Source organism: Carassius auratus, chromosome 39, assembly GCF_003368295.1.
Source record: "Carassius auratus strain Wakin chromosome 39, ASM336829v1, whole genome shotgun sequence".
In the NCBI taxonomy this organism is placed as follows: Eukaryota; Metazoa; Chordata; class Actinopteri; order Cypriniformes; family Cyprinidae; genus Carassius; species Carassius auratus.
Window position 1 is genome coordinate 7927365 of NC_039281.1, and position 15886 is coordinate 7943250.

The following is a 15886-nucleotide window of genomic DNA, read 5'->3' on the forward strand; positions in this document are numbered from 1 at the left end:
AACTGAGAGCAGCACAGCACGCACCTGAAACATGAACATGGCCAGCTTCTCGTTGTACTCCCACTGTTTCATGGCGGTCTCCACCTCAGCAGGAGGAGCAGGAAGAGGCGACCCACAGCCCTGGCTGGGACACTGTCTGTAAAACTCTGCCACCTTCTGCAGCTGCTCCCACAGGTACTTCGTTATGATCTGAGTCCATTCTGCAGAAGCCAGATAAAGCCAGTGAGGCATTGGGACATTTGATCTTCATTCCCAGATTAAACAAGGACAGTGTTGCATGCTCGATATATAGAGCGATGCATAATAACCACACTAACCTATGCAGGGGTCAATGACGTGCCTCTTCTTCACCTTGGTTTCAGTTATAGCAGCGTGATACGCACACGTCATTTTAATCATCCAAGCGGATCGCATCACCGGCACACAGTACTTGGCAAGATAGCCAAACACTTCCTCTTTCTTGCTGAAGATGGGAACCTAGTGCACACATACAGCAATGAGACTAAAGCAAAAGCTAAAGAATTAGTTCACTTCCGGAAAAAATCCTAAACATTTACTCAATCCCATGACATCGGGGATATTCATGTCTCTCGGTCTTCAGTCGCAAAGATATTAAGGTTTTGGAGTTAAACATTCCAGGATTTTTCTCCATATAATGGACTTCAATGGGGACCAATGGGTTGAAGGTCCAGTTTCAGTGAAGCTTCAAATGTGCTCTACACGATCCCAGCCAAGGAATAACACTTATTTAACAAAACCATTGCTTGTTTCTATAAAAAAAAATATATATATATACATACACTTTTTAAACGACAAATGCACATCTTGCACTAGCTCCACATCACATAATCACGTCAAAATCATCCAACATCATTTTTTTTATAAAGGTCATTTGACTTTCTTTGCACATTCACTTTGTAAACACTGGATCTTGTACTTCTGTGACCTTTCCAGCATGATTACGTAATGCATGAAGCCAATCTAGTGCACGATGTGCATTTGTGGTTAAAAAGTATATAAACGGTCCTCTTGAATTTATAAAGTTCTTTCTGACATTTTTTGTCAAAATTTTGTTATTCACATATGAAAAGATATTTACATCATGAGATAATGTTGCGTACATTTCGGGACTTTTTATTTAAATTCCAAAAAGATCCATTTACACAGTCAAAAACTCACGGTCTCAAAACTTCTCTGAATGCAGATAATTCCAAGGGGATGTTAGGTTTTGTTAGATAAGAGTCTTATTCCTCGGCTGGGATCGTGTAGAGCCCTTTTGAAGCTGCATTTTGGACCTTCCTCCCATTGGTTTCCATTGAAATCCATTATATGGAGAAAAAAAATGGAATGTTTTCCTCAAAAACCTTAATATCTTTGCGACTGAGGACAGAAAGACAAACATCTCATGCTTTTATTCTGGAAGTGAACTAACCTTTTAAAATTACAAACCATTTGACTGTCAGTAAAGGCTTGTGTTATGTACTGGATCTACACAAGCTCTCTGTTCAGAGTTTCTAAACCGCAGCATTGCAAAAGCAAACCTTTTTAGCGAGCTGAGTCAAGGGTTTGGTGCCGGCTAAGTCTGTGAACCAGTTATTAATGGAGCTCTGCGAGCGCGCTGTGACGAGCCAGAAGTTGTCCTTCTGATTGACCTGCGGCTTTCTCTTGCCAGTGTCTGGAAAAGTGTTGCAGCGTAACTTCTCCGCAATGATGCTGCTGAAGTTTGAGCTGATCTGAAAAGCAGAAGGTAACAGAGTAAACAAAATGAGGTTTGGGTGGTTAATGTTTTAACGCCATGCCAGCTTCCTTGGCTATTCTCATGGTGAGTAACAAGTTGAAACGGAATAAAAGAGCAATTTAAAAACAACAAAAGTGGATACATGGTTGATTTTGCCTTCAAGTGTTTGAAGAGTAATTAATTTATTAGAAGAGAAGTTAATTCAGCACGGTGGATATTCATTTGATATTGAGACCTTGTGTTTCTTTTATATACACTAATCCATTCATTCACATTTATTCACTTTATTGTTCCATTTAATCATATGATCACTTACAATAATCAGCCGATTTAAACCATTTGTATACTTGTTTTATTAATTCATTCACTGCTTAGTCATTGATATTATTCTATTTTTGTATTCTTTTCCATTGTTGTCTAATCTTATTGTGGTTATTTGTCTTCACAAGCAAATATGTAAGAGAATGTCTCAATTTCAAGGTTGGTTGTTGGTTTTTAACAGGACGCTGTTTGTGTTTTAACTTTTTCAGAAAATTATAATTGGTCAAAATAAATTTTTTTTCATTTGCTTCGATTGAAAAACGGTTATTCCAGTACATAATGATTTCTTAACTCTTCTGAAGTAAAAACATGAGTATAGTGTTGTCTAAAAATTTACATAAACATGGTATCTTTTTGTTATTTCATGCTCTAAATGACAAACATTTTTATTTATAATGTCTTTAGTCGTCAACAGAAATAAAACAAAGAATGTGTTTCTCAAACACATAATTATAATTCCAGAGAAACTGAGAACTTTCAAGTGGTCTCTGAAAAAATTCCCACAGCTGTGTATGTAAATGATTTTACCCACAGTAATGTCAATTGCATGCAATTTTAGTTTTGATCCATTGCTCTTGTTCTCTTTGGCATTTGTTGACTTGATGATGTGGGATACTATGGAAGTTTTTTTTTTATCTGAGGGTGATATATAAACACTTTTCAGTTTTGGAGACAAGCGTCCATTCGTCCACAGATATCCGACAAAAACAGACAAAGTTCTGTGTTTCCGACAATCTGTAAAGAGTGAGGATTTGACTGATAAAACACATGCATGCAAACAAACTGATCATCTTACCTTTGATGGGTTGAAATTAACATTTTTAGCACTGCCATGCTCATCGCCTGAAACAGCCGGCTGGTTGTTAAATCCTTGCTTAACGTTCAATGCTGTCAACTCATCCTAGCCAAGAGAGACATAGTTTCGGTTACTAAATAACTCATGCATGCATGCATATCTCGTTTTCATTTCATTTCAAAACCAGAGAAACGACAATCACTTTAACAAGTTTTCCAAAATGCATCAAGAAGACAAATACTTGCAATCAGCCAGAATAAAACCTGCAGATTCAATTATAAGACGTCACATGCGAATAAATAACAAGACAAAATTATAAAATTATGATGCACTCCACATAATGAAAGAGATATTCAGATCTACTTTAATATGCATTTTTTTTTTGTTTTTCTTTCATTGGCTGACAACTGAGACTGTATCTAGCTTGACAGGCATTGTAGGCATCATATGAACCTTTATTTTTGGCATGCATAGATCATCATCAATGTAAAAAAAAGCTAAAGAAACCCAGATGATGCCTAGATAGACAGATTGTTAGGTTTTAAAACGCATCCATGATAAACATAGATTCAATAGAAGTTGTCAACAAACACAGCAGTAAACAGGCTATTAGCAGTGTTTACATCTCAAATAACGTTATTTTTTGCATTTAACTGCTTTATTGCTTTCTTGCAATACATAAAGTAATGATATTAACGTTTGGAGATTTAATGAGGGCCTCTTTAATGACACTGGAAGAAAGCAGCTTTAAATAAAAAGCTCGATAAATAGATTTTAAAGTGGAGTTAAACTAATGAAATTACCTTTTTTTATTTCTCTAACCATCTGTAACAGCAACCAAAGATGAAGACCGAAATCATTTGAGACTTAAATGATGTTTTTTTATGGTAATCTAAGCGAGCCGTTGGTTTCATTGTTATTGGCCGTTAGCTGAAAGCAGGGCCTTGTCTCAAAACACGCTTTAAATCGCTATTTAAATATTAAATGTCGTTACAGAGGAAATTATAAAGTCGTCTAACCTCTTTTTGCTTCGGGTCCTGTGGATAAACATCCGGAGGACCGAGTCTGGGCCGTTTGAGAGGCCTGTGTTCGTAGCTCAGAACGCCGAAGGCAGCCATAATCCCCGCGGCATGTCAGCCGGTGTGTGGCCGACTCTGAGCGCTCCTTCTGCGGCTAGAGCTCCGCCGCTTCACCGCTGCTTCCGCTCCGGCGAGAATGATGGGTAAACACGAGACAACATAAAAGTCCCTCCAGTACAACAAATGGAGATCCTTTGATGGGTCTTACTTTCTCACAGCGTCGTTGTGGTTAATTTGTTTTGTCTTGTGTTTTTGACGAATTATCAAATTAGGCCAATTAAAAATGCTTTTCGTGTTTAATATTTAGGAAGACAAGTCCTAAGTGAGTGCTATGGGACTCATCAATAATTATTCATAGTAATTTACTATTAGTAAATAATGTTCATATAACGTTTGTCAACAAAAAAAAAAAAAAAAACGAAATATATACATGCATGCATGTACATACATAAAACATATACATAGTAAACACACCTATATCATGTAAACTAAAACTTTGGATGTGATTATTCACGATTAATAATTTGACATTCTAAAAATAATGCATAATTTGAAATGACATGAAAATTGACAAAAGATATTAACACACACACACACACACACACACACACACACACACTGGGTTTCCATGTTTTATGGTGACTTTTAATAAACAATGATTTTTACTGTGCAAACTGTATATTCTATCCCCTTAATGTATTGACTGATTGTTTGTATTTTTACATTAAAAAAAACATGACTTAATATGATTTATAAACGGTTTCCACAAGGTCAGAAAATTTAATAAATAAAATACTATGGTTTACCTGAACTAGACACACACAAACACAAAACAGTTAAATCTGACAACAAACTGTTAGAAGAAAGGGATCATTGGGGTTCTATATAGAACCATAGGGTTCTTTACTCAACTCCAAAGAACCTTTTATGCTAAAAAGGTTCTATAATGACAAGAAAGAAACCTTTTGGCACAAAGGGTCCATATCTTGAATTTGACTCAAATGATTCGCAAAACCGCTACGAACTCCCGAAATGACTCAAATGATTCGCGATCCCGCTCCAACTTCCAAACTAGAGTCAGATGACTCAAATGATTCGCGATCCCGCTCCAACTCCTAAACTAGAGTCAGATGACTCAAATGATTCGCGATCCCGCTACGAACTTCCGAACTGCTTCAAATGATTTGCGATCCCCATACTGACTCAAATGATTCGCGATCCCAACTCCCGAACTGACACAAATGATTCGCGATCCCGCTCCAACTCCCAAACTAGAGTCAGATGACTCAAATGATTCGCGATCCCGCTACGAACTCCCGAACTGCTTCAAATGATTTGCGATCCCCAAACTGACTCAAATGATTCACGATCCCGCTACAAACTCCCGAACTTATTCAAATGATTCGCGATCCCCAAATTGACTCAAATGATTCGCGATCCCGCTCCGAACTCCCGAACTGATTCAAATGATTCGCGATCGCGCTCCGAACTCCCGAACTGACTCAAATGATTCGCGAACCCGCTACGAACTCCCGACCTGACTCGATTTGAGATCCCAATACACATAATGCTATTAAAGTGCGCACATCGAGAGAAATAAACAGCAGATGTTCATGTTAACAACTTCTTTAACTTGAGCAAACGCTGCTAACGCACATACATTTGTTAATAAAGTAAATAAAACGAAAACATGAATGTTTTAATGCCACTGAATAAAAATAAACGATCCACTCGAAAGTCTCTGCTCATCATGACAGGACCTGGATCAGTGAGCTGCGTCTCGGGCCGATGACGTCACTTCCATGGAGGCATGTTGTACACGCCCCCGTCCATTGACTCCGCCCCCACGTCAAAACAGTGCCACAAAGAGAGACAAATTGCAAGCTCAAATTAGACTGACACGCAAAATAAAAGCAGTGTTGCAAATAAATTAATAGATATGACCATGGAAATTATGTATTGCAAAATCATTGCTTTCGCGCTGTTTCATTTGTTTTGCAATTCTTAATTTTTGTTTGCAAAAAGCAAATGTATTTTCCTCAATACTTTAAATAAAATGTTTTAAATTTGTTTTTGTTTTTATTGTTTTTGTATATTTTAAACAAGGTAAATCTTTATGATTTCTTAAAATAAAAAGTCACATACATGGATTTTTCTGGGCTAAGCGCCGGATCTCCACTCACCCTAGAACCACCCCTGGTTAAATGTATAAATATAATCTTTATTCAATAAAGCATTTTTTATAACAATCATAAAACAAGTGTTCGTGAAACAACCCCAAAACCAAAATCTCTGAATCATAAAGAACAAGGCAACTCTTAATGATTAGCAAACAGTTTCTAAGCTTTTGAACCAATTTCCAAGATAAACATCTAAACAGATACTGCACAGTGTGCCATATATAGTTATACAAAAATATAAATAGACCCTTAAAGGCCTTGCATGTTTCAGGTACATACATTTTCACTGTGCATTTTCCATCCTGGAAAATAAAAACAACCAAGTCATCCATTTCTGAAGAGATCATAAAGTGAAATCTTGATATGAAGCAGGACAGTCACTCCTCAAGAACGAATGAGATATTTACCATTCAATTCGTCCCAGCCTTTCCATGTGCATTAAAACTACCTTGATTTTAAACATAAATTAAAGTCTTTCTTGGATTCCCAGGATATATTCAACACATGCAGCATAATGACAATCAATGCAAGTAAAAAAAAAAAAAAAATTGAATTATTGCATAGCATTCACATTGCATATTTTCGGCACTAAAACACTATCTGCACAATGCTTTTGACAGATATCTGCCATATATATATCAGCAGAGGCACAAAACTTACACAGTATACATAACAGCAAAAGCACAAGTAGATAATGCAAAATAAGTCTAATAAAAATAATTCACAAAATGTGCTGATTTCAGGAATGATTGATATCTGTGACTGATCTGAACATCATCTTTTTGGTTTTGAAAACTTCAGATACAAATAAGGCAAATCAGTCGGTTACCTTACGGTCGATACATATCTTGAATACTTTTACAAAGCAAATAAATGCTAAAACAAATAGATTATCAGTGTGCAAAATTCAGCCACCAAACACAAATAAAGTGCCATCAATGGGAGCATTCCCATCGGAAAGCTCTTCTTCCTGACATCTTCCACTATATAAACTCAGAATCTCTCTGTGTATTAATATCAATATGATCGTTGTGTTAAAGTAACAAACTAACGGAAAATCTCAGTTTGAGCAGCGTCAAGGATTTCAATCTTCTCAGGATCTCTGGATGTGCTGTTGAGTGCTTACTTCTTCGGTGTGACTAAGTGTTTCTTCTGCTGCCAGCATCATGCCACGAAAATGTGAGTTTTCATTGGCCAGCAGCTTTGAAGGGGTGTCAAACTCCAAAATCTATTTCAAAGATGAGAAGATGTCACATTAGCATGACTTTGACATATTAGTGTACATGCAGTCCATACTGTTACAGAATATCAAACCAAGTGCAATCTCTAAACAAGTGAGACTTTATGATTTTACTGCTCTGAGTCTGAGATATAGAAAGAACACATCCAGTAAATGCATTAGCATGTCATTTTAATTAAATGTGTTAATGTTAATTTGACAGCTCTCTCTATGTATATACCGTACACTGCATTTATAGAATTATGTTTTCACATTCACATCTAATCTGACACATACAATTTAATATGCTCTGTGAGATTTCTACAGACTTAACCTTTGAGTTTGATGAACCTGAACAATGACCTCAAATATCTCCAAATATTTCGATTTTGAATGTTATATCTATGTTTTTTTGTGGATGCTTGAGCTTTTTCTCATAAATGTCACTTGGCTTTATGCTTGTTTTTGTTTTGTTTTGTCTATGCACTGAAACTTAAAGCATATGGGTGAGCAATACTGACAAAAAAATGATTTCAGTAATTTTGGAGATTTTGTAAGTGTGTTTTTATGCTGGTACTTAAGGTGTATAAAGTTGTAAATATGGATATTTTTCTTACACAAATGCATCGCTTCGCTTCAGAATACCTTTAATAACCTCCTAGAGCCGTGTGGACTTCTTTTATAATGGACGGGTGCAATTTTTTGGACAAATTTTGGGCTACCATCGACTCCCAATATAAAGCATGGATTTGCCTGGATATTAATTAATATAACTCTGATTGTATTCGTCTAAAAGAAGTAGAATGTCATACACCTTGGATGGCTTGAGGGTGAGTAGATTCATTTGTGGGTGAACTGTCCCTTTAAATCGATTTCTAAGGACATTTTTACCTTTGTAAGGATTTTTTCTAATCTTATTAGATGTAAGCTTAATCTTACGGTTAATCAATGTATTTATTTAGAATGATAAGACACTATAGGAGTGTTTTCAGTCTTTGGGGTCACAGTATCATTAGAAGGAGACCCACCTGTCCCTGGTCCAGGACCATGATGCGGTCACAGTTGAGCACAGTGTTGAGGCGATGGGCGATCACTAGAGTACTGCAGCCACTGAACGAGGTGCGAATGGTGTCCTGGATGAGGCGATCGGTCTCGGTGTCAATAGCAGCTGTTGCCTCGTCTAACAGCAGGATCTGAAACACACATCACTAGATTACATCCAGCACAAACCTAGGACCATGATCATCTTCATCAAAATCTGTTCAATGGCCAGTCATTTCTCCAGCACTGTAATGTTTTTTAAAGCATGCTCTTTTGTGTGTGTGTGTGTGTGTGTGTGTGTGTGTTGACATATGTCAAGCTGAAACTGATAAACTGAATGGCTTGTCTAGTCATTTTTCAAAAAATCAAGTAAACACACAAATTAGTCAGTAATTTGTAATTTTGTGTAAACACACAAATTAGTCCGTAATTCATTTCATTTAATTCTTTGTTTTAAGAACCCGGAAAAGCTTGTTATATGCACATGCTATAAAGTCAAGTTATTTCAAACAAACAAACAAACAAACCCCATATTATTAATAACGAATACACATTACTCTAGTTACGCCATGCTCTAAATTAGAGTAGAAACTATGAGTAAAATATCTGTAATATTTTAAATTGTTCCTGTAGCTCAAGTTGTATAGCATTGCATTAGCAAGCGCAAGGTTGGAGGTTCAAATCCCAAGGAACACATGTTAGGAAAAAATGATGGATTGAATGCAATGTAAGTCGCTTTCCAAAGCGTCTGCTAAAATGCATAAACCAAAAAAAAAAAAAAATTATTTAGTGACATATTTTACAGAAACCATAGATTTTTAAAAAACAAAGCTAGGATTGGTAGCCTGTTAATATTCTTGTGCACAATGTGGGTACTTGGGAGACAAAATGCTGAGAACAGAGGAATCATTTATCAATGATTCTGACGTAACTCCTGTGCTTTACGTAATCCGTTACATAATGTCCCGTTCTCATATCATTACAGATGGTGTGCAAATGTTTACATTATCCGCGAGAGAAGACCTTGGAAAGAAAGCTAATACTTGTGATTTTTCAATAGTTATACACTGTCTGCCAAGTGGTGGCAATGTTTCACCATTTTACAACAGCTGAGCTTCAACAGTGCTTCACAACAGCAGGAGAAAAAACAACCAAGAATGCAAATAACACACTTAACACTTTTGCCAGAACAATGGTTTGAGAAGCGTATCTGATCTCAACCGTTACCTTGCTGTGTCTGAGAAGAGCTCTGGCCACACACAGCAGCTGTCTCTCTCCAACAGAGAAGTTCTCTCCGTTATCCGTCACCTCTGAATGCAGTGAATTAGGAAGCTGGCTTACCTGAAAATAAATCAGCACGTGACAAGCTCTCAGGCACAGGTACACCAAAGCCAATTTTAAAATGGTAATACTGAGTCAGACTCACTCACCATGTCCTTAATGTGTGTTTTCTCCAGTGCTTCCAGATCTGTGCATCTGTATATTGATCCCAGGGATCCAGATTTGATCTGTTGGATTTATAAGCAACTTAGTTAGCATAAACCGACCCTAGTCTTTCTGCACATGCTTCATTAAGAAGTTATCTTTAAGGCGAAACAAATGTTTGTCTACCTTCCGAAATCATTCGGATATGCTGATTTATTTTATCAGTGTTGAGAACAGTTGTGATTTCTTTGGAAACTGTGATGCTTTTTTCAAGATTCTTTGATGAATAAGAAGTGCAAACGAACAACATTTTTTAAAAATAGAAATCTTTTGTAACAGTATAACTCTTTACTATCACTTCCAACCAATTTAATATATCCTTGCTGAGTAAAACTATACATAAAAAACATTAAAAATTATAGATAAACTTTTGAACAGTCATGTATATTATCACAAAGAATGTCTATATTTTATATATATATATATATATATATATATATTTTATCTAATCAAAGAATCCTGTAAAAATATCAAAAGTTTCCAAACAAATATTAAGCAGCGAAAACTACGCTTTGCTTCTTAATTGCTGGGTTATTGCAACCCAACTTTGGGTCAAATTTGGACAAAGCTAACTTTTGGGTTAAAAATGTTATGTAAAATTTTAACCCAACGGCTAGTCCATATTTGACCCAAAGTTGGGTTGAAACAACCCAGTATTTTTTAGTGTGTGGTTTACATTACTGGAATAAATTATGTTTTCAAATATATAGATTTTTTTTTTTTTGATTAAATAAGTGCAGCTTAGTTGAGCATCTGAGAGACTTCTTAAAAACAAACAAACAAAAAAAACATTAAAAATCTTACTGATCCAAAACTGCCCACTTTTCACAATCCGATCAATCCCAGATGGATTAAAATGCTTAGTTTGTACATTTATTCTGTTTCACTTGAACGCACTTGTATGTGACTGTGTAAGTGAAATGCATTGCATCATTGTGACTCCAGGAAGGATAACACATGGCTTGTCTTAGTAAAGTGACGTGGACCGTACCTGACAGTGCCAATGAAAAGAACCGGCTCTTGGGGGATGACTGACAGCTTGCTCCTCAAATCCTCCAGACCGATGTGAGCGATGTCGACACCATCAATGATGATTGATCCCCGGCTGAGCTCCACCAATCTGAAGAGTGCGACGCCCAGTGAAGATTTCCCTGAAGAAACAACCAACCTGTGTCACGCCAGTAATACGACCCACAGTAGAGATGAACACAAACGACTTCTTATAGGATAAAGAAGCCTTGTAGACAGGTGTACCTGAACCTGTTCTGCCAACTATCCCAATGGTCTCTTCTGGAAGAACACTAAAGGAGAGATTCTTCAGAACCAGAGGAAGGTCATCCCGATATCGCATTTCCACATTCTGGAAGGTGATTCGTCCTTCTTCTGGCCAGTTTGAAGCAGGAGCGGAGGAGGCACAGATCTTTCGAGGACCTTCGCTTTCCAGGTTCTGAGTGAATAATGATTATCCGCATTATTTTTAACGTAAGAGCAGCTGCAGGCATTAGTAACTTGAACATGTGAGGCATGTACAAAATAGTCCGTTATGCTGCTTGATATCGCAAACTTGTCTATGTTATTAAACTCTTTAACAACAGCCAGCAGGCTCATTCTGCGTAGCTTCTCCAGAGTGTGATTTTAGTAAACAGGTTCAAGCAGTTCCTCAAAAAGAACCAAATTAATGATTTGTTTGTGAACCAGACATCCCACCGAACTGTTTGTCTGAAGCTCTGGATTTCAGGTAATAATACTGCAAATAATGTTCAGTTTCTTGCACATACTGATCGTTTCTCTTCTTAAGACCTCAGTACATCATCAGGAGCCAAAGTGTTAATTTAATAAAGATAATACACTTTTTTATTCTCAAAAATTGCATTTTATGAATCACCAAGGGCCACAGTTTCAGCTTAAAATCTTCTTTACTGTTCTACTGAAGAAAAAAGTGGTCACCTATCTAATTATCATAATGCAAGACAAGCCTGTAGACTATTTTCAGCTGTGTTCAGTATGGTATATGATTTTATAAATTGAGCAAGATTGATCAAATGGTTTTACTGTACTTCTTTATTCTTCTAGTTATTCACCTATAGCAGCTAATACATTTTGTAGTCTCACAGAAAAATGTTCTTTTGCATTGCTAGATAAGTTGGATACTTTGTCCTTCAGAACTCAGTCAGAGCATTATTGGCTTCATTAATCACTGTAAAATGCTCTCTGCCACTTGAGTGGGAGCTAAGACAGCTGTACTGTTCTGCTTTGATAAGAGCCTCCTGAAACAAGCTGTGTCATTCACTAGATGCTCTGTTGGGCAATAAACGCGTGCCATGAAGCCTGCTGAGCGTGATGTAGCAGGCTCACTATGCAGCGCTGACCGCTGGGCTCAGCCACCTGTGCAAAGTAAAGAGCTGATGTCTTTTGTGCGCTGTGTCAACTGAATAACAAACGGTCCGTCCCTTTCTATTTGCCATTGACACAACCAGCGCACATGTGTCACAGAAGCTTCTACCTTTATGTAATGGTTGATCCGCTCCACTGATGTAAAACGGGCTTCGGTTTCAGAAAGCAGCCTCACGGTGAACTGAAACAGGCCGGTTAGCTGGATGTGGGAAGGGAAAGAAAACGGAGTAAATAACAACTGAGCAATAGTAAGCAATGCGAATTAATAACGGCACAGTAACAGTACTTCCTGACAAGCGTCCGCAGTCATATAGACATTGTGTGAGAGTGGCGCACCTGTACGGCGTAGGAGATGGCCAGACCGGCGTAAGCGGGAGGAATGCGGCCGTGCATGAAGACGATGAGGAGCGCGACGGTGGTGATGAGAGAAATGCTGATGAGGTCCAGACGCACAGCCAGCCAGCGCATAGCACAGCTGAACAGATAGTGACACGCTTGGTTTGTGTCCAGCAGGGCTTGATTCCTGGTGGAATATATCCAATATTTAACCAAAGTACTTTTTTTTTTTAAGTTTATAAGCATCTTGTATCTAAATATATAAATACAAGATGCTTAAATTTGTTAAAATATGATTGAATTGAATTGAATAAAAAAATTTATTTCATTATTAGATTTTTATTCATAAAACTGAGAATTCCGTCATGGATTCTGATTGGCTAAGCCATGTTCACGTTTGTTTACATTTACATTTGTTTGTTTGTTGCTTGGCAACCACTTTGTTGCAACCACAGCTGATTCCGAGGAACTACATTGTTTGGTGGAAGAATACTTTTTTTTATTAATATCATTATACTGTATTTGCTCTGTTTTACCTTACTACGTATGTGGAATAACCATGTTTTAAAAGCAATAAACCCTGTGAAGCCGTGGTTTATAGTAAATTTATAACTAGCTAATAATAAGGGGTTTAAAGGCAACCCGCTTCACATCGTACCTAACAACGCCCCTAAACTGTTATAAATCCATGGCTTCTTGAGGCTTATTGCTCTATTTGTGAAATGCTTTCTTGAAAAGCCACTAGGTTTGTCATTTTCCATGATTTTCTGATGCAATGCCATTTGTGAGTGTGGCAATCCATGCACTGTTTGAAGTTTGTGCAAACTTTCTGAGGCCAGTTTATATAAAGACCTCAAGTAAAGTTTCACTTCAGTGTTTGTTTCAGAGAAAAGTCATGGAGGGCATCCTGTAGTGTGAATATTACCTGTGTATGAAGTCAGCCCCCCTGCCGTAAGCATAGATCGTGGACAGGCCTTGCAGACTGCTGGTGATATGAGAGGTGAAAGGGGATTGGCTGATGTTCTCCAGGCGCTTCAGCTCACGAATGAGAACCCTTTGGGTTAAAAAGGACAACCGGAAAAGTATATTTATATATATTTCCAGGCCCTGACAAAAAGTCAGCAGTCTGAGAATACGAGCGGCGATATACGGCTTGAGTTTTGATCAAAGCTCTGGCTCATCTCATCTGCTTATCTGTGCGGCTCACAGAGCTGTCTGTGATGTGACGGTTAGTGGCTCAATAACAGTGAGACTGAGGGGATCTTCCTGGCCGAGCTGCAGTCATTTCTGGCTTCTGAACTGATTTATACGGGGCTTTATGGGGTCTGTCACAAGTCAGCGGTGTCAGACAGAGCCAGGCCAGTACTGATGAGAACTCAGGCTGATTTCAGTGCATATAAGTGCATATATGAAAAATGCATTGCTTGTGAATAATGTTAATAAATCATACTTTTGTTTAAAAGAGCCCAAGCGCAAAAAAGACAAATACTATGAAAATGCATGAATAATGGTGGTTCTGTTGTCTTTTCAGACATATTTAATAATAATAATAATAATACTAATAATAATAATAATAATAATAATTTATATTATAATTGCTTATTTAAAATTATTTATAATATTACAAAATTGTTCTAGAAATTCTTTGCAATTACAAACAAATGGCAATAATTTTTTTTCAGTAAACATTAAATTTAAAGGTAGAAAACTGAAATCAGGTCAATCAATAAAAACATTCTTCAATAGTTGTTTTATTAAAAACAATTGCAGTCTATATTAACTGTGTGTGTGTGTTTGTGTGTATATATATATATATATATATATATATATTAAACTTAACTTATTAACTTTACACATACACACATAATAACTAATTTAAATATTTCGATTATTAATATTTATTTGAATTTATATTTACATTTAAAAATATACTTCGATTTTTTTTGTTAAATTTGGTTAATACATAAGAAAAACATTGTAAAACAATGCAATCATATTATTCATAGAGAATATAGAGATAATGTTTATTATCCATAATGTCTATAATGTTTCTAGCAGATATTGAACCCACATATTTGTTGATTAATCAGCCTGACCCATATATTTGGTTCTACTTGTACTTTTTACAGTGACACAGCTCAAGTGTTTGACCCAATAAAATCTGTAAGACCGAACCTGGAGATGCGGTTGACGATGAAGAGGAACAGTCCTAAAGGAATGATGGAGAACAGGAACCAGGGGAAGACAGCGCCCACCATGCCCAGACAGAACAGCACTAATGTCACATTCTGGAGCAGCATTTCGGCTTGCATCGCCAGACGCACGTCAACTACACACAGAGGAAGAACAGAGACATCAAAACGCTTCCCGTCATCCTGCATGTGAATGGATTTGTGAAAAGAGATAAAGAGAGGTTGCTCACCCTCATCCATGTCCCTGGAGAACCGGTTGAGAATGCGTCCCAGCGGTGTTGTGTCGAAAAAGCGCATGGGGCTCAGAAGTAGAGTCTTGAATAGTTTATCATGCAGAACCGAGGCTGCCCGCACAGTGCACTGCAAAAACAACAACAAAACAACACACACACAACACTGTTAATAATGCATGCACCCAGACGCAACGAATGCTAATAAATGAGCTGCTGATTTAACCTATATAATTCTTTAGTTAGGTTACACAAACATTTACACAGCTATAATAGCTAGATTTATATGGGGAAAACCTTTGCAAATATACAGGAATGCTTCTGCTCTGTAAGGCCCTGCATGAGACATTACCCACATCTTCAGGAAAATAGGTGAATTTCATTCTTTGACAACCGATATTCCAACCGATATTTCCTGGAATATCGGTTTGGACGGCCCTTTTCAGAATAGCAAAAGAGCTCAAACAATGTTCACAGTTGTTCCCTCCTGATACATCTGGTTAGAAACAATAAGTGAAGGAGGACAGAGACCACGTCAACAGCTTTTTTGGTGCAAATGAAAGTTATCGAACACATATAACATTTATTATCAGTGTTGACGAAAGTTACTTTTAAAAGTGTTGCATAACTTTATTGCATTACTCAAAGAAAAAAGTAACTAATCATGTTCATTTTATGGAAAGTAATGCATTACATTACTTTTGCGTTACTTTTTCTCGTCTGGGTTGGGCTTGCTTTGTTTTTTTTTTTATATAAAAAAGTTATTTTTGGCAAATGAAAAAGCCTGGTTTGTGTAATATTCAGAGTTTGTATTTCATTGTTTTTATTCATTTTGAGAATACTGAATCTGTTTTAATATTAGTTAAATATGAGTA

General features: G+C 37.0%; 1 protein-coding gene and 1 pseudogene across 3 annotated transcripts in view; both read right to left on the reverse strand.

Moving 5' to 3' along the window:
- The window catches only part of LOC113057849 (mediator of RNA polymerase II transcription subunit 12), a 34810-nt gene extending 30699 nt beyond the window's left edge, over positions 1-4111 (reverse strand). For 2 of the 3 annotated variants that reach the window (XM_026225395.1, XM_026225392.1), the window contains exons 1-5: positions 3875-4110; positions 2856-2960; positions 1542-1733; positions 318-477; positions 25-200 (exon numbers count right to left, since the gene is read on the reverse strand). In XM_026225395.1, the coding sequence (XP_026081180.1) occupies positions 25-200; positions 318-477; positions 1542-1733; positions 2856-2960; positions 3875-3973 (732 nt within the window). In that variant the 5' untranslated portion in view covers positions 3974-4110. Of the gene's footprint in view, positions 1-24; positions 201-317; positions 478-1541; positions 1734-2855; positions 2961-3874 lie in introns of all 3 variants that reach the window. The other variant, XM_026225394.1, reaches the window with a different exon arrangement.
- Positions 4112-6907: 2796 nt separating this feature from the next.
- Positions 6908-15192, reverse strand: LOC113057851 (multidrug resistance-associated protein 5-like; annotated as a pseudogene).
- Between the last annotated feature and the right edge of the window lie 694 nt (positions 15193-15886).